The sequence below is a fragment of the Pezoporus occidentalis genome, unplaced genomic scaffold (assembly GCF_034315485.1).
Source record: "Pezoporus occidentalis ecotype Australia unplaced genomic scaffold, CSIRO_AGI_Poc_V1 ctg187, whole genome shotgun sequence".
In the NCBI taxonomy this organism is placed as follows: domain Eukaryota; kingdom Metazoa; phylum Chordata; class Aves; order Psittaciformes; family Psittacidae; genus Pezoporus; species Pezoporus occidentalis.
In genome coordinates, this window is record NW_026913715.1 from 83,231 (window position 1) to 108,658 (window position 25,428).

At 47.6% G+C, this 25,428-nt stretch overlaps 2 protein-coding genes across 2 annotated transcripts; one reads left to right on the forward strand and one right to left on the reverse strand.

The window, feature by feature from the left end:
• The first annotated feature begins 475 nt into the window (after positions 1-475).
• DPP7 (dipeptidyl peptidase 7) lies at positions 476-24,273 on the forward strand. Its single transcript, XM_062615936.1, has 13 exons — positions 476-594; positions 860-973; positions 5,171-5,310; positions 5,988-6,151; positions 7,521-7,656; positions 11,194-11,275; positions 12,810-12,976; positions 14,061-14,121; positions 21,809-21,927; positions 22,004-22,160; positions 22,454-22,518; positions 22,889-22,959; positions 23,506-24,273. Exons 1-13 carry the CDS (start codon positions 543-545, stop codon positions 23,684-23,686), a joined length of 1,509 nt encoding a protein of 502 aa, XP_062471920.1. The 5' UTR covers positions 476-542; the 3' UTR covers positions 23,687-24,273.
• LOC134162294 (kelch-like protein 9) lies at positions 13,879-21,467 on the reverse strand. The gene is made up of 4 exons (XM_062615935.1): positions 19,781-21,467; positions 18,419-18,671; positions 16,441-16,601; positions 13,879-15,345 (listed from the first exon to the last, which is right to left on the reverse strand). Exons 1-4 carry the CDS (start codon positions 20,870-20,872, stop codon positions 14,947-14,949), a joined length of 1,905 nt encoding a protein of 634 aa, XP_062471919.1. The 5' UTR covers positions 20,873-21,467; the 3' UTR covers positions 13,879-14,946.
• Positions 24,274-25,428: the final 1,155 nt, after the last annotated feature.

A 25,428-nucleotide genomic window follows, 5' to 3' on the forward strand; every position in this document is an offset into this window, starting at 1 on the left:
AGGCCCTTGTATGCGCTACTCTGGAAAAGGAGGTTTTTCTATAGTAACATAAGTCCCAATATTTTTACTATATACCTATATAAGACCCATTTTCTAAACTATATGCTACAGCATCCTTGTCCCAGCCCTGCAAGCTGGGTTCCCGACACCGAGCCTGGAGCCACCAGGGTCAGTCAGCACAAGACACCGCTGGTGCAATAGCCGGCACACCAGGGAGCTGCGAAAACACACGGCCTGGTCCCGCAGAGGGGACACAGAGGCCCCTCCCTGTCCTGCCCTGCCTCAGCACTCTCAGGCCCCTGCCGAAGGTCCTGCTCCACCCCCTACACGCAACCCGGGGCCCAAGAGGTGTCGCCCGGCCCGAGCCCTCCAGCAGCGCCCCCGGAACCAACCGGCTCGGGCAACACAGCGCTTCCCCGTGAGGCACGGCCACGTGATGGGCCGGTGGGTCACCACGTGATGCCGAAAGCGCTGGGATCATGTGAGAGGCTGCCAGGATCGCCCCGCGGCAGAACTGTCGTCGGTGGGAGCGGTTGGTTGTCATGGAAACGCTGCTCCTGCTCCTCTTGCCGCTGGCCGCCGCCACCCATCCCGGTGGGTGACCGGGCCGAACCCCCGCCCGCCTCCCCGCGCCCCTTTTCTCCGGTCCTGCCACCGGTGGAGCCCCTCCAGCCAGTCCCCCTAGGCCCCGAGCGCGGTCTCGAGCCAGTCTCCCTGGGCGGGAGCCCCCTTGCCGGCCTGGGGAGCGCTGGAGCTGGGCCCCGGTTAGCAGGGCTGGGCTGGGCGGTACGGCCTGTACGGTACCGGGTGGTGGCGCCGGTTGCCGGTTTCTCCGGCGATGACGGTTCACCCCCTCCAGCTGCCCGGGCAGCGGGGCCCGGCCTGGAGGAGCGGCTCTTCGAGCAGGTGCGGGACCACTTCACTTTCGAGAGCTGTGGCAACGAGACCTTTCCGCAGCGGTACCTGGTCACAGGTGGGTCCCGGGGGTGTGCTGTGGCCGAGCTGCTCTCACCCCGGCATGGCCGTGCGGGGTCTTGCGATAGCTCAGGCTGAATTTCTGTCTGCTTAAGTTCTAGCCACTCGTGCCCTGAGGCAGAGAGCCCTTGCTTTCAGTGCTCACAGAGCTGTGCTGAGCAGCCAGGAGTCAGTTTGAGCCCTTCCTGAGCCACTCGTTCCTGCAACCACACCGTTATCCATAGTTTCCTCTCCTTACCTTCAATTTATTGTTACGGCCATGGGCTGTGGAGCGCAGGTTTGGGGTTGACCTCTCTGGAGCAAGAGAGACCAGAAGTAGCTTTAGGCTTGTGCCAGGGCTGGCTCTGTGCATGTAAGTCTTCAGCTGGTCACAGCATCTCTTGCAAGTGCAACTAAGTGCTCTGAATGGGGCCTGAAAGAAAGCTGGAGAGTGGCTTTGGACACCTGTAAGGACAAGACAAGGGGGAATGGCTTTAACCTGACATAGAACTAGGTGAGATTTAAGATCCCTTCTAACCCTATGAGGGTAGTGAGGTGCTGGCACAGGTTGCTTAGAGAAGCTGTGGCTGCCCCATCCCTGGCAGTGTTCAAGGCCAGGTTGGACACAGGGGCTTAGAGCAAGCTACTCTAGTGGAAGGTGCCCCTGTCGTGGCCGGGGTTAGAACTGGATGAGCTTTAAAGCTCCCTTCCAACCTAAATCAGTCTGGAATTCTGTGAATGCAGGAGGAAAATGAAATAGTGACTGAAATATTGCATTGTTCTCAAGAATTAAGATAACTCTGGGTCAGTGTTTTGCATTATTTAAAACCCTGCAACTTTATATATAGCTTAAACCATGCTGAACAGTAAGGGATTCCAGCAAGGAGCCGACAGTGTCTTCCTCTCTAGCCAAATGCTGAGTTATTTTCTCTGCCACAGGCAGTAAGAGAAAGAAGGATTTTCTAAGCAGTGTGTAACTAAGAAGGCGGCAACTCCAATAACCAGCAGCATGTGATGTTCAATCCTGCCTGCTTGGAGGAATCAAGGAGAGATTTGCAGGGAGCAAAGGTGGAGCTGTGAATAGCACCAGCCCAGAGGCCTGCCCAGCCCAGCACCTGCCTGCTGCTGCTTCACAAACTGTCCATGTCTGGGGCTTTGGATGCAGCACCTCACCTTCCTTACAGGATTTGTTACTCTGCAGCTTGTTCAGCACCTGCACCCAGTCATGTGTTTCACCAAGTGTGAATGCATGGATCAGTTCAGTCCAAATATATGGGAATTGACAGTGAATTTTGATAGTGTACCCAAATTTTACTAAGTGGCCCTTTGTGGACAGAAACTTGGGATCACCTGGTTTAAAGCATTCCTTAACCTCTAGTTCTTTTGTTTCGAAAGTGTTACATTTGATCTGTGTGTCCTGGGCATAGCTGAATAATATTTGTGAGAAACAAAATATTAACATTGTAGTTCTGCTGGTTTACAAATAGTTTTTAATGCAAAATGCCTCTGAGGAGTTTCATTCCCCTTTACTGCTGCTTCTGCAATAGAAGACTTCGCAGATTATCTGTGAGAACTTGGAGACTGGTGTTTCACAACCAGGCATCTGACACTCTTGAAGTTAGCTGGCAGATTCCCAGGATTTTAGTCTAAAACCAGATACATTTTAAGCAATCCATCTGGTTTGGTTTTGGCTCCTGTGACTGGTTGTTTACTCTAGGAGCCAGGAAGCATATCAGAAGAAAAACCACAGTAAAAATAGCACTTTGTTTTCCTACCTGATAACCCAAAGCAAATGCAACACAGAGAGACAATCATTCTCTTCATTAACAAAGAGCATCAGTTTCCCTAAAGAAAGGTTTCACACCCATTTCTAAGCCAAATCCTGCATTGGCAAGTCTGTGTTGAGAATGCCAAGAATTAAATTCAGGGCTCCTGTGATGTTCTGCAGTGGCATCTGTAGGACAACCACTGTTGGAAGATCTCTGTGATGATCACAGACTGAGAATAGTGTTGAGTAAGGTGAATTACATTTAATCTGAACAATAGGATGCCTGACTGTGCACCAGAAAATCTTCTCTGTCTCTTGGTTAGTAACCTGTTATAAAAAAATATGTTGTAATCATAGAATCATAGAATAGTTAGGGTTGGAAAGGACCTTAAGATCATCCAGTTCCAACCCCCCTGCCATGGGCAGGGACACCTCCCACTAAACCATGTCATCCAAGGCTCTGTCCAACCTGGCCTTGAACACTGCCAGGGATGGAGCATTCACAACTTCCCTGGGCAACCCATTCCAGTGCCTCACCACCCTTACAGGAAAGAACTGTTTCCTTATATCCGATCTAAACTTTCCCTGTTTAACCCATTACCCTTGTCCTATCACTACAGTCCCTAATGAAGAGTCCCTCCCCAGCATCCCTATAGGCTCCCTTCAAATACTGGAAGGCTGCTCTGACATCTCCACGCAGCCTTCTCCAGGCTGAACAGCCCCAACTTTCTCAGCCTGTCTTCATACAGGAGGTGCTCCAGTCCCCTGGTCATCCTCGTGGCCTCCTCTGGCCTTGTTCCAACAGTTCCATGTCCTTTTTATGTTGAGGACACCAGAACTGCACACAATGCTCCAGGTGAGGTCTCACGAGAGCAGAGTAGAGGGGCAGGATCACCTCCTTCGACCTGCTGGTCACGCTCCTTTTGATGCAGCCCAGGATACAGTTGCTTTCTGGGCTGTGAGCGCACACTGAAGCCAGCTCATGTTCATTTTCTCATCCACCAACACCCCCAAATCCTTCTCCGCAGGGCTGCTCTGAATCTCTTCTCTGCCCAACCTGTAGCTGGGCCTGGGATTGCTCCCACCCAGGTGTAGGACCTTGCACTTGGCATGGTTAAACCTCATGAGGTTGGCATCAGCCCACCTCACAAGTGTGTCGAGGTCCCTCTGGATGCCATTCCTTCCCTCCAGGGTATCAACCGAACCACACAGCTCGGTGTCATCAGCAAACTTGCTGAGGGCGCACTCAATCCCACTGTCCATGGCAGCGACAAAGATGTTGAACAAGACCGGTCCCAACCCCGATCCCTGAGGGACACCACTCGTTACTGGTCTCCAGGCGGACATTGAGCCATTGACCACAACTCTTTGTGTGCGGCCATCCAGCCAGTTCTTTATCCCCCGAGTGGTCCATCCATCAAATTGATGTCTCTCCAATTTAGAGACAAGGATGTCGTGTGGGATAGTGTCGAACACTTTGCACAAGTCCAGGTGTGAGGTTATGTGTCCAAATCAACACTTAATTGACAACCTGAGGTCTGTTGTTGAAGAAAGCTGTCTATTATCCCTCTTAATTCTTATGCTATTTAAGACTAAGCTAAAATAAAATGCTTTCAAGCATTAAAGCAACTGTTTGTTAGATAAGCAAGTACTGGCATCATGGATCAGCTTGTCCTCCCTGTCTCAATTTGCCTCCAGTTCTAAACAAATTGAAGGATGAAGCACATCATCTTAACATAGCATCATATATATATATCTATGTATATGATATGTCATATGATATATATATATATATCTGATACATATATGAAGACAGGCTGAGAGAATTGAGAAGAGAAGGCTCTAGGGAGACCTTACAGTAGCTTCCAGTGCCTAAAGGGGCCCACAAAAAGCCTGGAGAGGGGCTTTTGGGAAGGGCCTGTGTGGACAGGACAAGGGAGAATGGCTTTAAACTGACAGAGAAGTAGATGAGCTTTAAGGTCCCTTCCAACCCAAACCATTCTAAGTTATGTGATTTACAGCTTGGCTCTACATTATACATCACAGCAGAAAGCTTCCCTAATGTCCACTTTGTGGGAAAAGTGATCCATGCAAGTGTTTTGGGATGAGCTGGGCTGAAGAGGGTATATAGATGTGAAATAATTCTTGGGGGTATGATGAGGCAGCTGTGTCTAAAGGCCTTGCCGAACTTGAGTTTTTTAGGGATTTTCAGGGAGAATCATAAAAGTGGCAGTTCCAGCCCACATGATGTTCTCATGGAAGCTCTTACTTACCCCTGCTCAAATGAGAGATTTCTATAGCCTGGGCTGTTAAGCTCCTGACCAGACTCACCAAAAGTAGTGTCATTTCATGCTCATGATGTTTGTTTGGGTTTGTGGGTTTTTTTTCTTTAGTTCGGTTTTTGTGGGTTTTGTTTGTTTGCTTATTTGCTTCTGTCAATTTTCTCAGCAAAGTTCTGGAAGGAAGGATTTGGACCCATCTTCTTCTATACTGGCAATGAAGGTGACATCTGGACTTTTGCTCAGAACTCTGACTTCATATTTGAATTAGCAGAGGAACAGCAAGCACTTGTGATTTTTGCTGAGCATGTGAGTATTTTACTACAACAGAGTCTTGTTGTGTTCAGTATTGCCAAATTCTGTTCAGTATTACCAAATTCAGCTTTTTGCTAGTCTGGAGATAAAACCACCTCTTGCCATGAAGCTGAGGGGTACCTGCTGTAAGCTTTCTGCTTGTGGTAGCAGCTCTTCTTTACTTAACCATGGCTTCAGAATGTTTTTTACTGTGCCTACCAGCAATCCAGGATACAGAATTACTGTTTCAGTAAAGCCTATGCCACAGGGTATTTGCCTTAGATCAGTGCTTTTGTAAGTAGTTTCCATGGGTCTTGAACTCCACGCTTGTCTAGAAAGTTATTTTTGTTTGGATAATTAATCTCCACACCATTTCCAACACAGTTCTATTAAATCTACTATTCTGGAATTTATGCATGAAGACATTACACTGTTCCCTTTTCTAGCTGGGGATTTCAGGAGAGAGGCGTGCTGAGGGCCCGCTTGACACCCAGTGAAGCAGATACGTCCTGAAGGTCTCTGTTTATCAGATGTAGGAGAAAAGGCACTTCCTGAGTTACAAACAAGTTAGAGGACACCACGTGCTCTGTTATTGCTTCCTGTTTGTGCACACTTATCCCAGTTCTATAATGAGAACAGGGAAGACCTGGACCTTGACACCAGCATTCTGCAGCATATCTCTTTCCTTTCAGAGATACTATGGGAAGTCTCTCCCATTTGGACTCGAATCAACACAGCTGAAGAAGACTGGTCTGCTTACCGTGGAACAAGCCCTGGCTGACTATGCAGTGCTAATTACTGAGATTAAGCAGCAGTATGGTGCTGCAGACTGCCCTGTCATTGCTTTTGGAGGCAGGTAAAGATTGTGTCCTTCCCTTTTCAGCATCCTTTCTCAGCCACAGCTGTGCTGTTCTCGTAGATCTGTTTGGCTCTCAGGCAAATTCTAAGCGTAGAGCTTTACGCTGTCTGATATAGAGCAGTTGTGCCTGTACCTGAGCTCCAAAGATCTCATCACTAGGCCCCAGTCAATTCTTCCATCAAGAATTAGTCTCAGTTTGTGATTGCTTTGGAGAAGCACCACTGACCAGATATTTCTAGGTAGCTTCAATGTGCGAGACAGCCAGAACTGCAGAAAATGGGAAATTCGTCCTGTAGGATCAGAACATTTTATATTGGAAATACAGAAAACTAATAATTGGGAAAATATTCTTTTCAGGGGCCACCCAGCTTTTTATTAAACACAGCCTCTTTAACAACATCCAGCCATTTTCACTCTAGGCTCTTTTATAGTTGTTCTGCAATCTGCTGCTTGGTTGCTCCTTGCTTCCTAGCAGAAGTTCATTCCCAAATGAAGGCTGAGGTATGTAACGACTTTTTTTTGCCACAGTCTTCACCAGCAAGAGCTCCAGCCACTCTGCCCGAGTCACAGAAGGCTCATGGCTCATCTCCAACTCAACCATGCTATGATTCTATGAAAAATACTGAAATACGGCAGTGTTGGAGCAGCACAGCATGTGCCATGGGAGAAAATAAAATACCTCTTCTGTTGCTTGTAACTTTTCCAAACTTTAACCTGAAATTACTTGTGGCAGGTTTCAGCTATGCCTGTTCCCAAGAAATGCATATTGCTTTACATGTGGGTGATCTGCAACCACTTGAGATGGTGGGGAGGAAGACTTGAACACCTCTAAGCTTGTTTCCCCTTCCCTGTGTCTGTGCTGATCATCTATGCAGCTGTTATTTGGGGTGTCCAGAGGGAACACTCTCTACTTCCCAGCAGCAGAGAGTGCTGCTTATTCTTTAGGGTCCAGGGACACCCCTTGCTAAAAGCCTGGCTAGTCTTTATAATCCTGTATGCAGAATATGTCTCCTTCCCCCACTGAAAAAGTGACAGCTTCACTTGACCCCTACTAGTTTAGCAATGAAGCTGTCAGGGCATATGCAGTATGGTGAAGATTTCAGTATTGAGGCACGATTTATGTATGGCTGCAGAAGCACACTGGGCTGCTGCATTCCCACCAAGCTGGGGTGAGCAGCTGGGGAAAGCCCAGTAAGAACACAGTGTGTGCTGCTCATTTTAGATGAGGATGGCAACTACTAAGATAACCACAAGCTTCTTTTTGCCTTGTGTTAGGTGAGCCTGGGAATGCTGGCCTGAACTATTGAGTTACTATGTTCTTAGCTGCCTGTTAAAGGAAATCACTCTTTTGTCTCTCCTGTGGCAGCTATGGAGGAATGCTCAGCGCTTACATGAGGATGAAATACCCCAACATTGTGGCTGGAGCATTAGCTGCTAGTGCTCCTCTGCTGTCTGTGGCTGGGCTTGGAGACCCCACCCAGTTCTTCAGAGATGTAACAGCAGTAAGTAGCACCACTTTTTAGGAGCATTATTTTCTTCCTTTAAGAAGGCTGGACTTTTTTTTTCCTTTTCCATGTGTTTAAACAGACATCTGTCCTCACAGCATCAGTGCTGGGCAGGGAATGCAATTAAGTGGGAACCTGCAAGGAACAGCAGCATCTGCAGATGTGATGGCTGAGCACTGCCTTAGCTGTTGGCATCTCAGACCCCAGAACTGCTGTTCTGGGCAGCACAGTTTGGTTTCAGCACTTTTAGTACCTCTAAGGATTCACTTTCCCATTTCTAGTAACTTGACCATTTTACAGCCTGAAAGTTCTCCTTTTTGCCTGCCTTAATTCCTTTTGGATAATTTATTCTTCAGATCCTCTCCCAGAATGTTGTATTTTGCATCATTATCAATGATTCACAGCAGTTACTTAATCCGAAGATGTTTGCATTTCAGTGAAGCACTTGAAAATCTTCATTTCACTAACTAAAACTATTCAAGGTGTCCTGGGCATACTTAAAAGCAAAATTTAAATATGGCTTTCACATTTTGAGGACATAGGACCTGTAGGAGGGTGGTATTGCTTAGAACTGACTTACATTTAGTTTATAAGGAAAGACATGTACTACCTGGCAGTACTGAAGTCTTGTGATGTTGTCTGTTTTGCCTCTTTTCAACATGAATTTCTACAACTGGGTGACACATGGAGTTGCATGAACTACCTGTATGTGAAACTTGTGGTCTTTTTGCCCTTATTTACATATATGAAAACCTTATTTCAATGCAGAGACTTATAGATAGCATAGCCACTAAGTGTAAAGAAAAGACTCTAACTGTTGAAGACAATAAAAGAACACTGTCTTTAAATTATAAATTTTAAAACAAAAAATGTAATACCACTTAGTCATCTGACAGGCCCTGCAGTCGGAATTCTTCCCTGGTTGAGCTGACATGCGGATTGACTCCACAACTCATTAGAGTTGTAAAGTAGGTATGCTTTATTCAGCTGAGGCACATGGGGGTTGCTCATCCAAAAGCATGAGCACCCCCTTTGCCACTCAGTTCGTTTATATTACATATAATGATTACCTAAACATGAGATTGCTTCACGCCTAATACATATGCAAAACTTATTCCTGTCTAGTATTATAATTAGTTTTCTGGCATTTTTCCCATTGGTGCGCCTGTGCAGTGCCTCCTGGTGGTGGTCGTTAGGGGGTCGTGAGGATGAAGGCCTGTAGTTCCTCTTCATCACCGCGAGTAACCTCTTGCTTTCAGGCAGATTCAATAGGGTTTCAGCTCCTATCCAAACCTCAGGTTGGGTACAAGCTGGTTTTATGTATCTTGAAGCAGAAACTTGTCAGGTTTGCAAATTTTGTTACTCTGGCTATCTTTTGTTCCTTTTCTTTCTAAAGATACTATTTAAACAAGAATGTCTTGTTTATTAATATTAGTATTAATATTAATAATATTAATATAAAATATTAAGCTATGAATCTTATCTACTACAATTCTGCCTAGCAGCTGTAACTCCTACAATTCTGCTTCACCAGTCTAGCAACTTTGACTCATACAGTTCTACTTCACCAAGCACAGTGACTGCTTAAGCAAGCAGGCACAATGTTAACCCTTTATTTCCCGGTATCAGTGCTAATTCCTTCTCAGAAGCCCTGTTCAGCTGATATGAGTCTTTCTTCAGTTGTGAATATGTTGAGTCATTACACATCCTTGAAATGAGGGCTTTGACCTTTGCATGCCCCAAATTCTCCCATCATGTTTAAAATCTGTTCTCTCTGAAGCAATAAGCTGACCTTTGGGCTGTGATCCTAAACAAGCACATTTTGTTGCTTTCAGAGTAGTTCCTTCCATCATCAGTGTGTTTGCATAAAACCAGTTTGTGCATCTGAAATCTGAATTAAGTCGCTGCTCTTGGTGAGTGAACACCCCTGAGAGCTGTTAATAGTAATGAAGGCACAAACCTTCCATGAATCATTGCAGGAGCTCTCTCTTCCTGTGAGTCAGTCTCAAATCCAGCTTCTCTGTGACTTACTGAGCTTTCCCAGCTCACTTCATAAGCCTCTAGCTCACAGGGAAAGTGAGCAAAGGGCAGAAAGTTGATTTTGAGTAAGCATAAGTTCTATACGCCAAATGCCCTGCATACAGCCAGGCAGAACCCCCTGTGTGAATGCTACACATACAGCCATATGCATGCATGCTTCCCATAGGGATACTGCTGCAGGGGCTGTTTGGGCCATTAACTTTAATCAGTTTAGACATCTGAATTAGGTGATTCCAAAGAGTAAAGCTGGCAGCCTGGAGTGGGAAACAGCTTTCCTTGGAATGGCTGTAATGACTCCTGCCCCTGCTTCTTTGAGGTCTCAGCTGAACTGTTCCTGAGTCCTAAGGGTCTGCAGGAAAGAACTGGAATGGGTGGTAGTTTGCAGCATGCTGCTGCTCTCCAGCATGGCTAGTGGGGAGCTCAGCATCATGGCAGCCAGAGCAGACCTGCTCCTCTGTCCCATGCTGATCCATCCCCACACTCCAATTAGAGCCATTAGTAGATGAAGATCAATAAGCACAACCAGGAGAAGATTTGGAACCCCTGAAGAGTTGCCCAGGTAAACTGTGGAAAACCCCATGATGATTTATCTAGGTGTAACTATCAGACAAAGGCAGAGTTAGAAACGAAAGAAAGGTCCCAAATCTAGTTTTAGTTGAGGGTGGACTTTGTAACAAAAATACTTAGCTAGTGATTTACCGTTACTTAACCATTGCTCTAGCATGGTAAAGGATCTTAAAAAAGCCCTGATAATTCTTACTGATTGCCAGCAGATCTCAAACTGCCTTACAAGCTGACAGAAGAGAAACAGTTTGGGTTGCTAGAGCTTTCAGTAACAGAAACAACTTATTACTCCAGTGTAAGGAGCCACAGCTCACCAAACATACTTTAAAGGGCTTTTTCAGGATCCGTGATGTTTTTCCCAAGAAAAAGGACATGGTCTTCTTGGTCATCTGGCAGGTCACTGGTGGGCGTAAGAAAAAAGCAGGTATTGGTTCCCAAACTTGTGCTCTGCCCTCCATGCATAACTGCCTTCTCCATTGCTCCTTCTTACAAAGTGCAGTATTGTGTGTTTGAAAACAAAACAAGACCACAAACAAACCCCAAAAAATTTCTGTGCCTAGCAGCTTGGCATCTTCTTCCCATGTCCTGGCTAAGGTATGTGTCTCGCTGCTTCATGTCCAGTCTAATGGCTCCATTAAGTGCAAAGTGTCTGCCTAAAAGCTTACCCCAGGAAGATCTGGTGAAACAGTTGCTGCTTGGTCTGAGCTGTGCAGACTGGCAGACTGTTGGCTTCTGCTGGGAGGTGCTGATTGTCTGGAGGACAAGGCAGAAGAACTGATGTCACTACTCCTGGAGATGCAGATGAGGCTTTATGAGCACTGGGCCAGTAACCCCTGTTATCTCTTGGTACTTCTGGCAGTTCTTCCCACTGCAATGTCCAAAGTACCTCCTCTGTGCAGCCATAATTCTGTGTCTTTTCTGTCCCTTCAGGATTTTCAGAAGTCAAGTCCAGGCTGTGTCCCTGCTGTCCGCAAAGCCTTCCAGCAGCTCAAGGATCTGTTCCTGAGCGGAGGTAAGGAGATGATAACCCTGCGGATGGCTTCCGAGGGGCTGGCAGCAGACAGTTGCAGCCATGTGGAAAAGAGCTGATACAGCTTTACTTCAGCTAGGTCTTCAATTAGTTCCACTAAATCAATGCAAATGCCCACCTGGCTGCCTCTTCCTGCTTGGTTTTTGATTTAATGAACAGTTTCAGTTAGCACTGAAATTCGTAACTGACACAAAAATAAAAACATCAGTGTGGGAGCTTGCACAGTGTTAATGAAACTGTCTTTTATGCACCAAAATGCAAAAATACCTGCAGGTGCAAAACACCTGCATTTTCTGATGGTAAAGCCCCATGTTTTGTTAGATACTTGTCCTCAGCACTCACACTGTTGAGAACTGTTCAGGTGTGTGTGACAACTGCGTGGCTCAGCTACTGGACAATCTGAGAAATATTTGCAAGGCAGTCTCGGTCTTGAAGCAGCCATCATAATCTCTTTCATCTCCAGTTGGGTAGTTAGGTGAAGACAAGGACAGAGGCTGGTAAAGATCTCTGCACTCGCTCCCAGGTAGGCCAGATGAGGTGTCACGGGCCCATGCAGCATCATCTGGGGGCCCTGCGTGGTGTTGGAAGAGCTGTGGTGGGTTCTTGGCCTGTCTCAAGGCTTGGCTTGGTCTGTGGTCCTCATGTCAGGGGCTGTGCCTCACAGCAGCAGCTGGTCCTGGAATTGTTCAGAGGAGCTGGGGTCCAAAACCCCACTCAGCTTTGGGTCACAGCAGGAAAAATGTTACTGTTAAATAGCCAAGCTCTTCAAGGTCTCCTTGGGGCCATGCTTTCTGCAGCTAGGTGGATAAGGTAGTCATATTTAAGGCTTAGGCTCTCAAGTAAATGTCCAGAGACAAGTCCCAGGCTTCCGAGTAAAGACAGCCAAGCTCTGATGGGTAGCTTCTAGAGTAGGGTGGGGACTGCAGCTCAAAAACGTGGAGGATGAAGATGAAGGGAGCAGCTTTCCCCAGCAGAAATTCAAAGGTATATGAGTACATCTTGAAGGAATGTCTTCAAAGACAGATTTCCTGACTCCAGCTGACCTCTCTGCATTACACTGAAGTTTGAAGGCACATCTCAGGAATCCTTTGTGACTTTGTGGGAGTCATTCTTTCTTGGCAATTCTTACTGCAGACCTGTATGGGAGCTTGCCTGGGGACACTGCCCTGCAGGACACAGCAGACCCCAGGTAGGGAGCCAGCAGGAGCAAAGAGGAGGCAGCCGGGCAGGGCATGAGCAAGGACAGGCTTGTACTAAGATGCTATTCTCACTGTGCCAGATGGCACTGCTGCTGTCTTAGTGGGTGCTGATTCCCTGGGCTCCCCTGGAAAGCTGCACAGAAAGAATATGCCTGAACATCCACATGTTGTAACTTGAGATATAATGTGTTGTTCCCACTAGAAACCTCATCTATGTGTTACAGCATCCCCTTACTCCTGAGTGAAACAAGATGCTGAAGCCAGGTATTACTTTCCTCTGTTAAAGTTTGTGGTTTTTATTTTCCTTTCTTCTGCAGCCTATGATGAAATTAGTAGTAAAATGGCCACATGCAGTAAGATCTCTAACAAGGAGGATGTTTACCAGCTTTTTGGATTTGCTAGGAATGCCTTCACCATGATGGCCATGATGAACTACCCTTACAAAACCGATTTCATGGGTCACCTCCCTGCCAATCCGGTGAAGGTGAGTACCAGGACACAGGAGAGTGTTGGGGTTTGTGATGTGCATCTTCATGATTCGAGTGCAGGATCTGCACAGCCTGGGACAGTCAGGCACACACCTTGGTGATGGTGACAGGGGGAGGTGGTGGTGGATATTGCAGCCCTTCTACTCTAACAGTTACTGTTTATTGTTACTGTAAGTAACAGTAGCTGTTTAAACTTCTATCTGCTGGTGACTGCTGCATTTGAAATGCACTGCATAAGGCTCATCAGGGAGCATTTTCTGAAGGCACTCCTACCCTGCTCTGCCTTTATCTTAGATGCAAAGGCCTGCGCAAGCTTGTTGACTTCAGCTTTAAAACACTGAAGTTGCTTTGTTGTAGCCCACATACTCTTGTAGATGTATTTTTCTTGGTGGGTAGAGATGGAGATCTAAAAATCAGGCTCCTTTCTAAGTATTACCAGTTGCTGTTCAGTTGGTTTCATCTGGTGTGCTGTCAGCGTCATGCTGCTCTTCTTTGCTACACTCAGCACACCACACTCATGGGACTTTATTTGCCTCTGGCCTTGTGGCATTTACGGCTTGAGCCCTGCCTGGAGCAAAATACACATTGCATGAGAGGACATACAGGCTACACTGTACTGGGACTCAGGAGATGCTGTCTTTGGCTCCACTGGGCAGCCAGTACCTTTCTAGGGACTGTTTAACAATCTGTAAAATGGAAGTAATTATTCTACCTCCCCTTGAGAAGGACATTATTCTGATTGTAGGAGGTGCTGTTGCCTATCACTGTGGCCTCTGCACAGCTATTTAACTTGGTAAAGGAACTGTTTGTCCTGGCCCTGTCTCCTTGTTTCTATGTATTTTGTTGCTAGAAGGAAGGAAAAAAAATCCCAAACCAACCAACCAAAAAAAAAACCTGACCCTACCACCACCAAAACCAAAACAACCACCAAGCCCCTACCTGTTGTATTAGACCCTTGGAAATCTGCTGAACCATAAAATATGTAAGCAGTAATTTTAATGAACCTTCCAGCTTAGCTCTTGCAGAAAGCAGAGACTGTTAACTATTCTGTCTGCAATTTGCCTGTAATGTCTCATCCAGGTCAGCTGTGAACAAATCCTTGCCCACACAGACCCAGTTCAAGGCTTGGCTGCTCTCGTTGGTGAGTTAATATTATCATGGTCTTTAACACCCTGTTCTCTAGAAGCACCTTTAAGTAGAACTGTTGCATTGTTGTGCAGGATATGTATTGTGGGAGCTTGTGTGTTTCCCATCTCCCACTGGGATGTTTTGCCCCATATTGTCTATTGGGGTATCCTGTGCTGACCCATGAGTTCATCTTCTCACCTTTCCAAACTTATTCTTGTCAGGTTTTTCAGCATTGCAGCCCCTTAGCCTGTAACCATCTGTAAGATGTGGACTTCTAAGGTACTTGATTCTTTTCTAAAAGTTTAGCCATCTGCTCAGGCAGTCACAGGTTCAGTGCATGTTCACTGATGGAAAGTTTCTGGTCTGCTTGTTGAGGACAAGGTTGTCCTCATAGTGACCTATGATCCAGTGGCAAGACAATTTTAAATTTCTCATCATATGTCTCTGTGAATCCTCAATTTATCAGCCATCAGTGTTTGTAAGGGAATTATTAGAGAGAGAATTTAAAGCTCTTTTGAAGACTTCCTCATGAAGTCTCTCAAGCTGCTCTTTAAAAATAAGTTCTACCTTGGTTGTTATTCAGAAAAACAGGTCCTGAATGGCAAAAAAAGTTATTTAAGGAATTCTTATGGGTTTAATGCAGCTTAGGAGGATTGGGAACTAATCCTTTTTTTATTTTTTTTTTTTCTGTAAATTATGCATGATAGCACCAAGTCAGAAACGTACTAATTCCAAATCACTGCTAAAGATGCTCGGGTGCTTGACTGGCAGCTAGAATAGTTGTTAAAATACTAATGTCTTGGCAAACACTGTTGGATCTGCTTTACATATTCACATCCTACTTCTTCTGTGAGCCAGAGTGGAACTCTGGTTCCTTTGTGATGAACAAGCTGAAGACAGATTTCTTCTTCCTGCCTGCAGGGAAGCACTTGGTACCTCTCCCTGTCCCACCAGCTGCATTCACTTGGGACAGTTTAATCATGCAAGAGGCATGATCCACCAGAGCTTTAGGCAGGGGACTGGCTTTCTTCCATACACCCCCCTCTGTGTCATATAGGAAAACACTGTCTTCTTTCTGCATGCGCTGCAGGGCCCCACCTCCTGCAAGGTAGAGTGTAGTGTCATGGGCTGCAATGCTGAACTGGCAGCAGTTGAATGGGGGCAGCTTTAGCGTTGTCCACTGGTTGCTTCCAGGACAATAATATTCCATCTCGTTCACATGAATCCATTCTTCCACCTGCAAAGAACCATACCAACGCTCACACATTGTGTCATGCCTGTCACATCAGGCTCGCCTGGTTCATGACAAAGGAAATCAGTGTCTCAACATTGATTTAACTACCTTAGGGCTTAAGAGGGTAAATGTTTTATCCACATTTAGCAATCAGAGCCTCAAAAGAAGCTGAACAAAGTTCTGGGATGGCACGGCTTTGAAGGAGCTTTCTGCTTGGAAAATCAGAAGAGTGAGCTGAACAGGGAGCCACAGGGACCTGCTGGAACTGACATAGCCCAAGTCGTACCTGCTCTCCAGACTTTTAACACATGACAAAGGAAATCATCTGAAGTGGCTATATTGCATTGAATTGTGGACGATAACTGAGTTTGTGTCATCCAGAGGAATTTGATGTCAGCCTTGATGTACAGTTTCTCTTTTCTATCCCTTCCTCAGTGAGTAACTACGTGCTCTAAGACACCCTCATTCCTTCAGAAGAAACCATAGCCCTCAGGTTATAGTGGGGCCAGGCCCTGAGTCTTTACACTTTCAAATGGGAATTGCTGAATGATCTTTGAAAACTCAGTTGTCTTGGCTTCAGGGAAGAGGATTCTCCTAGAGTGAGCCCCTCAGTCACAATGGGCAGCGCTTTCCCTCCTCTTTAAGAGGTGGGAAATCCAGGTTTTCAGGACTTGACCCCATCTTTCCTAAAATCCAGATTAGTGTCCTCACTGCAGCCCATTCCTCTTCCAGTCTGCCAGTGTTTCACTCCCTCCAAGTTCCAACAAGGCAAATCTGGTGGTCAGTGTGTTTGGGGCAGGGTACGTGACACGTTTTCCTGCATTAGCAGCCTGCACTTCCACCTGTGTTTCCTCTATTTAAAGAAAATGCTTTTAGCAGCCTCCTTTGTGCTCCAGCAAATAGAGTGTAACAAGAGGGGTGCTTCTTATGTGCATGACTATAATGGCAGGCATATTTTCTTAAGCTTATTGGCCTGACTTGCAACTGCACCAGTCCATTAAGAGGCTGGTACCTGATGGAATAGATACATCAAGGCCTGTCAAAGAGGGAGACCCCATTTTGGATCAGATATGAGACTATAAGAGCAAATAAACTTACTCCTTTCAGTGTCCTTCCTCCAATGCAAAAGATCTTGTCTCTGACTGTAGCCATCCCATGATCACAGCGGGTAAAAGCCATGGCACTATTGCATATCCAGCGTCGGAGGTGAGGGAGGTAGCTGTAAGTGTCTCCTAAGGTTTTACCCCCAGAGAAGCCCCCTAGAAGGAGAGCAGAAGTCTTGAAAATCTGTCCATCGTCCTGGCTGACATCCAGCAAACCTTCTGCAAGCATTAGGAGAGCTGATTTTTTTTTTCCTTACAATACCTAGGAAGATCAGGTTTAAAATTTCACACATCCTGCACAGCTGATGTGGTGCGGAATTCAAAACCTGAGCTGCTCCCCTTTTTTAAAGAGGAAAACAAAAACAGAACAAAAATCCAACCAAAACAGTTCCAGCTCTTTCTGTAAACTGGGGGATTTCCAGCTCTTGGGGTATTTCAAGTGTAACCAGGAGCAGCTTTCATTAGGGAATCTGCTTCCAGCAATCACAAAATGGGGATTTGAAGGAAAAGCATTAAAAGCTCTCTGAACGCTGGGTCTTCGGCAGAAGGTCATTGCCAATCTGCCAGTGCCATGGTCAACTTTCTCTCTTAGGCACTCACTTGTGTATTTCAGTGTGCATTATAAAAACCTCCTTGCAGAAGGAAAGTGCTGCTATGGGGAGGGGAAATGTTTCCAGTTGCGTGTTTGTCCAATTCCAGCCTGCAGAGCCTTTGCAAACAAGGATGATAGTATTTCAGGTTGGCTGTAGACCCCAGCTCACCTGGACAGACACTTTGTCTGCTTGGACCTTGGGTTTAAATCCTGTATTAAAGTAATGCTCTTCATTTTTCTGTTTGCTTGGGCAGGGCTATAGGCTGGCCAGATCAAAGTTGCAGTTAACTGCACTAGTTTAGAAGGAAATGAATCCTATAGGGAAGATCTTGCACCAGAGGGGTATAGTGTTACCCAGGCTAGATTGCTATGGTGTGTTTGAAGCTCTGTGAAGCAATTTTGTCCTTGCTTTCTGATAGGAATTGAGACCAAGAGAGGTTAAATGAGCTGCCTGCGGCATTATAGGCTGAGTCAAAGCAGGGGCTTAAATAACTTGAATCTCAGCCATTCCCCATCTGAACCTTTATCAGGAGCCCTGCTGTCACTGGGGTATGTGTCCCGGGGCAGGACAGCCTGTGTGCTACCTTCCCTGCTCTTGGGGCCTCAGGTGTACAGTCCAGCACAGAGAAGTGTCCTTCATTGCAACTGTGCAACTGAAGTTAATCTGGACTGGATCAGTGCAGTGATCCCAGCTGGCTGTAACTGGTTTATGGAGCAGGGAGCCTGCAGCAATGGCAGACTGGCCCAGGAATTCTAACTCAGAGGTAGTAACACAAACAACAGTACTTTTCCTAGGACAAACTAAAGATTATCTTTTAAGTCCAATCTAGTAGCTGCAAAAGCTAAGTATCCTACAATACTTTCCTGAAGTGTTTAAACCCATGCTGCTTTACTGTCAAACACCCTGCACCATCTACCAAAAATCCCTGTAAAGACTGAGGATCCCTTGTACAGTAAGAGCCCGCATTATGCTTCTTTTTGTACAGGTTAACAAAGCAGCACAGGAGCGTTAGTCCCACATCTTCCACTGAGATTAATATCAGGGTTTAATCCCCTCCATAGCACTATGGCAGCCTGCTCCTGGTTTACCTTTCAGACAGCAAAGCTTTGGGATTCAGCCAGGATTGCAGGGTCAAAGGTGAGCAGGGATGTGAATTACAAGTAGATGGTATCCCCTTTAATGTCTTGAACTAAGTAAGACATTAAAGGTGACACTGGAAGAACATAGGAGGGCAGTGAAGCTGTGGTAAAACAGCAGGAAACTGACCCTGGAGCATTCGGTGTTCCTAGTCTGGGTGCAGGTTTAGACTGTGATGTTAAGATGCTAGCAAAAATCAATGAAACTATATGAAAATATGCTGCTTTCTGCCAGCTTGATCACCTGAAATATAGAGGATTCCCTTGTGGGTCGTGCCTGCATGATCAGCAATAGGCATGGGGAAGGGAGCTGTGAACTCCCACTTGTTGTCAGCAGGCTGGTACAGTTCCACCGTGCATGTAAGGGTCCCCAGCAGTGTCCCACCACCCACGGCGATGATGCGGTCGGACAGCACATCTGCGTGGAAGCGCGTCCGCCTCTGCATCATGCTGGCGACCTGGAGCCAGGAGGTGTTGCGGGGATCGAATCGAAAAACCTAGGATCACAGCAGAGGGCTGAGAGTTAGAAGGTGGCACGTGACTGGCTTGTGTCTTGTGTGGCTTCAAGAACTGAGAAGCAGTTCCCTAGACTAAGGAAGGTTTTATATTCAGACCTGAACGGGCTCAACTTCTACTGCCAGCCAGTTGCTACAGCAGCACCTCCCAGCAGAGCTGGAGGCTCAGATAAGGCCTTTCTGGAGGTCTAGGAGGGTCTGGGAATACGTTGTTCTCCCAGCTTTGCCTGCTGCTCTTGTCCAGGAGGAGGCAGGAGTGGCTTCCCCTCCCCTTATCCCTGGTGACAAGACAAGAGGGGCACAGCACCTCTGCTAAGGCTGGGCTTCCACTCACATCTTGTTCAGCAGTTTTTCAGAAGCTTGTTTTGCCACTCCTGTTAGAAAGCTCAGGTCACTGAGCAAGGGCAGAACCACATGGGGCGGATGCTGAGCTTAGGCTGTTAGCCCTGCTGCTGCAGCATTCTCTGCTCTGCTGCTGCTGAGCTGCCTCCTGCCTTCGAGGCAGTGGAAGGGAGTTGCTGTTTGCAGTGGCACTGTTGAGCTGTGCTGAAATAAGCCCCCTTGGGAGCTTGGGAAAGGAAAACATGCTGGTTTTGCTAGCAAGCTCACTGGAGCCATCTAGGAAAATATAAAATCCTGCACGAGTCTTTTTACTCCCCAGGCAGAAAGGGAAGGTCTGGGGACCTAAGCAGATTTGCATTTCCAGGGCAAAGCCGAAGAGCAAGCAGTTCTCAAGTGAATTGGTGAACTTCAGCTATGCCTCCCAAGGATGAGTCCCATGGCAGCAACAGTGGGGATGGGGATAGCATTCATGGGGTTGCTTTCTCAACTGATGTGGACCTGGCTGAACCTGCACCATGGAAGTTGTGTACAGATTAGGGTAATGATTTACAGTAGAAGCAAGGTGAGATCAGGGCAGGAGCTGATTCCTTCCCAGGCAGTTTGGAAGCTGTATTCGCAAGGGCTTTCAGTAACTGCCCAGAGTGCTAAGAAATGTGTACAGTTGGGAAAGCTGTGGTGTGCAAGAGGAATGACTCCCTCCCTTCCTCACCCAGCCACTTTTCCAAGGCTAAACGTTTCTTATGCCTTACCTCATTTGACGGTTGCTTTCCAGTGGGATCAAATTTGCTCTGTCCCCCGATGACAAAGAGAAAGTCATTGATGATGGTGACACAGTGGTTGTACACTGGCATGCAGAGGTCCCCGACCTTGTGCCAGGAGCTGCAGCTCTGGTCCGCAGCCCATATCTCTCTGCACACGTGGTTGGTGGTAGTTCTGCCACCAGCTACAAGCAGCACTGTGGAAGCAGCGCGGAGGCTTGTGCTCTGGGTCTGCAGGACTGGCTGAGCATACAGCTGGGAGTGGTAGCTCAGAGCCTCCTGCACGTACCTGTGGCAGCCTGAATCCAGCCTCGTAAGAGGCATTTCCTGGATACATCGCTGCAGATCACATAGAGGAATGAGAGGGAATCTTATGTGCCTTAAAATCTCTGCTGCATCTTTCAGCCGTGTGCGGTCGTGCTGCAGCCAGCTCATGGCAGCTCTGAACAGCTCCAGCTCGCTGCATCCCTCTGTGTCGATCTTGGCCAAAATTTCACAAAGGGTTCCTCGGTCTAGGTCTTTCAAGCACTGCGGATCAGCCAGGATCTGTTTGCAGTGCTGCCCTACGTAGCACATGGCTTTCTGTCTCAGGTCTGCTGGGCCGAGTTTGTTAACAATGGTAAGAACATCCGTGCAGTTCTCACAGTTCAAGCAACCCTCCAGGAAGTGGAAGCACAGCTTGATCACCTCCCGAACCAGGAGCGTTTCTGCAGCTTTGAAGGTCTCCTCAATATTCTGCAATGAGAGGTCTAGTTTGTTGGAGTAAATGAAGTTGAGAACATTCCTCAGCCCAGCAGCACTGACAGTTTTCAGCCGAATGTTACTGTCTGGGCTCCCTGCGCCAGTCAGGTTTCCAACAAACAGGATCTTGCAGTAATTACTTGCTGAAGCTAAAATGATCTTGTGGGCTGGAAAGCAAACCCCTTCTGCCTCCAGCGTCACATCACACAGCGCGCTTTGCATGCGGAGGCTGCTGAGCCCATCCAGGAGTTTAGCCAGGTAGGTGTCTGACACCAGGCTCGCTGTGCCGGCCTGCGAGCGCAGCAGCATGGCTCTGGAAGCAGCCCTGGGACTCAGCTGCATGCAGTCAGTGCATCCCCTGGGTACTCTTCTGCAGTCGGGACAGGCGTTTCCTGCTTCAGGAGAGCTGAGGCTGTGCTGCCCAAGCACACAGAGCCATCCAAACAGCAGCAGCTGCAGCAGTCCCTTCCTCAGCAGCCTCTGCCCAGCGCTTTGCAGGCACAGTGTGCCTTGTGCCTTGCAGAGCTGCTTGGGGCTGTTTGCAAGTGGAGCTCTTGGTGCTGATTATCACACAAACCCCACAGTGTTTGTGGGTTTTGCCTGTTGGCTGTGACACTGGCAGCAGTGGACAGCTACCGGCATAGCCACATTCTTCCTCCCTGCTATCTGGTAACTACCCATCTGCACAAAGACCAGCTCATTCTTCATCAGCTCCCCAGCAGTGCTTTGTTGGGTGCCTGTTTAGGTACTCTTTCATCTGGGCAAGTCTGCACATGCCGTCTTTCCTCCTTGAACAACAAACAAAATCCTGTCTGTGACAGGCCACCCTTGGCCCCCTGGCTAGATTTTATCGCTTCAGACAACAGCTACTTTCAAGGAGGGGGTGGGAATGTCTCAGCACTTGTGTCCTGTTCAGCTTGAAGCAGTCAGATAACATCCTGTGTGCAGCCTGCTCTTGCTGGTGTTGGGGATTGAAGCCTAGGGTTTTCCCAATACCTAGTGAACCAGTTTTTTGGCACAAGCAGAGAGCACCTGTAGTCTCTTTTCTCCCTGTGGATACAGCAGAAGCAAAGGGTATCCACAGCCAGGCTTGAGACCATGTGAAAGCTTTGGCATTAAGTTGAGGTTGTAGCCTAATGTTGGTCAGCCCCTGCTCCAGGCTGACACCCCTGTCCAGCTGGGACAGCCCCCCTTGGCTGTGTGGTTTGGGGGGAAGGTGGTGGGTGAGGCAACAGAGAGGTGCTCACAGGTTGGCACTGTGTTCTGTTCCCCTGGCAGGGGTGTTCTACAACTCCTCCGGCTTGGCGCAGTGCTATGACATATACCAGCTATACCAGTCTTGCGCTGACCCCACGGGCTGTGGCATCGGCCCGGACGCTGAGGCCTGGGACTACCAGGTAAAGTTTTGGAGACACCAGCAGGTTCCTGGTTATCCTGGTTCCCCCCCCCCAACAGCTCTTCTACCTCTCCTAGGTTTGCACGGAGATCAACTTAACTTTCAACAGCAACAACGTGACTGATATGTTCCCCGAGATGCCCTTCACAGAGGCCATGCGGGAGCAGTACTGCTGGAGGAAATGGCACGTGAGGCCACGAGCACACTGGCTGCAGATAAACTTCTGGGGAGGAGGTGAGTTTGTGGTGGCTGCTCGTCCCTTGGCACTACCCTTCAGTTGTCTGCCTGTCCCACCTGCCTGTGCCTGTGGGGACAGGCACAATGCACTAACAGGTCCTGGCAGACAGTCACAGCCTTGATACAGGTTTCTGTATCTCCTCAAGACAAAAATGGAATACTTAAAAACTGCCAAGAATTTGGTTTATTCTCCTGTGTTTTCTGTTCTTGGCCATGTTTGCTGCAGTAGCCAAATGCGTTTGGGTAAATGGGCAGGAAGACCTCTCACATGTCACCTCTCTGAATTTCAGACCTGAAAAGCGCAAGCAACATCATTTTTTCAAATGGAGACTTGGATCCTTGGGCTGGAGGAGGGGTAAGCATGTGGAGTGCTGCACCCCCCAGCACAGAGAGCAGCCTTTCCAGGTGATGCACGCACACACATGCACACGCACGCACACCCCTCCCTTTCAGAGCAGTAGTGGCTACATGTGAGTTTCTGCTGGCAGCTATTTTACACTGAACCACTGAGTTGCCCCAGGACATTAATGATCATAGGCTCACTTCATTTGAGATGGAGCATTGGGCTTACTGGGACTGTCAGCTCTGCACACAATGTCAGGCATACAGGGGGGCTCTTCCATGCCTGTCCTCAGTCCTGAGCAGCTCACTTTGCAGTTTTCAGAAGATGCCCAGTTCCACCTGGTCACTTGGTGAGACTTTCTCTCTGCTCCTTCTTCTTCCAGATAAATAGCAGCCTCAGCCCTTCACTAATTGCACTGACTGTTAGAGGAGGCGCTCATCACCTAGACCTGCGGTAAGTAGCGAGTTCTCCTTTGGCTGGCAAAATCCTCCTGCCTGAGGGTTAGATCTTAGCCACAGTCCAAAGATCCAGGAGATCCTTTAGAAGGGGTTGGACACAGACTGTCACAGCCTAACTGTAGAAGAGCAGTCTTCTTCCCCAGCACAGGGCTCTTCCGGCCTCCAGGGAAGCAAGGCAGTGCAGAACTCAGCACTAAACTCACATACTCTCATTGGAACACGTTCTTGTACAGGGATTGGCACAAGTGTGCGATAGCCTGTAGCTGTCAGTCACGTGAAATAGTCCAGTGTCTCTTGGCATTAGCCATCAGCCTTCAGCCCCGGAGCACAGGACACCAGCCACCAATGCAAGGGAGAGCCTGGGGCTCTCCAGCCTGCCTCCCAAACTCTTTGTGGACACCACGCTGTAAGTTTTTTCCAGGGCATAAATATCAAGTACAAAACAGATAATCTGTCCATCAGTTCCCTGGCTTGGCTTTCCCTGTGCGAGAGGCAAAGAGCTGCCCCTGCTGACCAGCTCACCCTGCTCTGCTTTCTCTAGAGGACACAATCCAGCTGACCCCCCATCGGTCACACAAGTGCGCAAGCTTGAAGCGAGCATCATCAACAGCTGGGTGAAAGCTGCAGGGATGGAAAGGGCACAGAAGCGCCCAGGGGCTTCAGCTGTGAGTATGTCCAGACCCACAGCCTCAGGCCTGGGAGTGAGGCTGCCACTACAATAGAAGACAAAAGCCTGCTGAGCTATGCCTGTGCCATTTGAGGAAGTGTTATCCAAGCTGGTGGAAATTCACCCTTCTGAAGTGTCTTAGCTGCCCCTCATCAAGCATCAAAACAAAAGCAAAATGCCAAATCTATGACAGAAGCCAAAAGCATGTTGTGCAGCTCTTGTGCCAACCTGCTTGCAGTGAGAGGGCCCTGGAAGGCCCAAGAACCGCCACTAGCATAAAAAGTGTGGTTGCATGAGGCACCTTAAGGTTGAAGCTGAATGATTTTAGGCAAAAGGTGAAGATTAGATGACTAGAGTTGAAGAAGGGGTGGGGTCATTACTTACACAGGTTCAGAGGACTCCACCAGAAACCAGTTACATAAAAAAGACTCCGTTAGCCTCATCCAGTGCTGGGGGTTTGGGTGGGTTTTTGGTTTGTTTTTAACTTGCTCAAGAGATCTTTAGTCCTTGAGCTGGAGGTTTACACCTAGCAGTCATCCTGCTGTACTGCTGTCACTCGAGAGCTGCGCATTAGTGACCAGTAGAGCAGCTTGCTCCAGATTATCTTCAATCTTTTTAAAATAAATTACAAGTCTGTTAAAATGTGCGATGCGATTTCATGGCTTGGTAGTATGCCAGAGAAGATAAAACTGTTCAGGTGGAACAAACTCATCTTTGCACATCAGCAGGTGGGTTCTTACCTAATGGAATTACTATGCACCAATAAATACTAGCTTAAGTGTAGAAGTATTAAATCCTGTAATCAATTGGCTGCCTCAGTTGATCCATTTGCAATGATTTTATGACTTAGGGGAGGAGCCTCCCAGATCCCCAAAGGTTTACATTACTTACACTGGCACTCACAGCATTGCCTCAGCTTCTGTTCCACTGCTCAAACACAAGCCTTGTGTGCAGTATTTGCACTGCTGGGTCCTCTCAGCCATCACAGTGTGACTGTTCTGAGCTACAGTGACAGTCACTGGTGTTTCACAATGTTTGGGTGCTGACAAAAAGCCTTTTTGCATACAACCTGTTTATCTCTTCCCTCTTCTTACAAAAGACCAAAGGTTCTGCTCCCATCAGCACTGCGGAGTGCAGGGGTAGGGAAGAGCAGGAACAGATGAAGTCCATTTATCAGATCTTTCAGACATGTACAAATGAAAGACAGTGTAGGGAAGACCTAGTTAGTCAAACTCTGGTCCCCACGGAAAAAACACTTTGTTAGTGGAACTGCATCCTCACTAATCAGAATCCCAGACTGGTTTGTGTTGAAGACACCTTAAAGCTCACCCAGCTCCAACCCCCTGCCATGGGCAGGGACACCTTCCACTAGAGCAGCTTGCTCCAAGCCCATCCAACCTGGCCTTGGCTCTGCCAGGTTAACATAAAGCCACACGTAACACAGAAGGGTTCACATCAGCCAGTGCCATGGACCTTGCAAAACTGCCAGTTTCTAAAACCTGCAGTAGGACTTCAGTCCTCAGAAAGTGCAGAGACCAGATGCTGTGGCCCCATCCATCTACTGGATTTTCTTTGAGCAAGGTCTGTATTGTTTCCCGAGCTGTGGCTTAAAGCCCCAAATGTGAGTTCTCAGAGTCCCACAGCTGTGCAGCACAACATGGCTGTGCTCATACCCATTTCTGTTTCTCAGTGAAAGCATAAGTGAACAGCATAGCTGGGTGGAGCAGGGTTATTGTGTATTGGTTTATTTTAATTAGGAAAGGCACTCAAGCTCTTGGAGAGAAACCACAGCAGGTC

Bases quoted from the DNA above. Each gene is read 5' to 3' on its own strand.
- DPP7 (XM_062615936.1), top strand. From the start codon at position 543: ATGGAAACGCTGCTCCTGCTCCTCTTGCCGCTGGCCGCCGCCACCCAT. The intron at 12,977-14,060 runs GTGAGTACCAGG...TGTCTCATCCAG, and splicing joins TCCCTGCCAATCCGGTGAAG to GTCAGCTGTGAACAAATCCT. The intron at 14,122-21,808 runs GTGAGTTAATAT...TTCCCCTGGCAG, and splicing joins AGGCTTGGCTGCTCTCGTTG to GGGTGTTCTACAACTCCTCC.
- LOC134162294 (XM_062615935.1), bottom strand. From the start codon at position 20,872: ATGCAGCTGAGTCCCAGGGCTGCTTCCAGAGCCATGCTGCTGCGCTCG. The intron at 16,602-18,418 runs GTGATCAAGCTG...CTCTCCTTCTAG, and splicing joins GGGAATCCTCTATATTTCAG to GGGGCTTCTCTGGGGGTAAA. The intron at 15,346-16,440 runs GTAAGTTTATTT...GGTTCTTTGCAG, and splicing joins GAGGAAGGACACTGAAAGGA to GTGGAAGAATGGATTCATGT.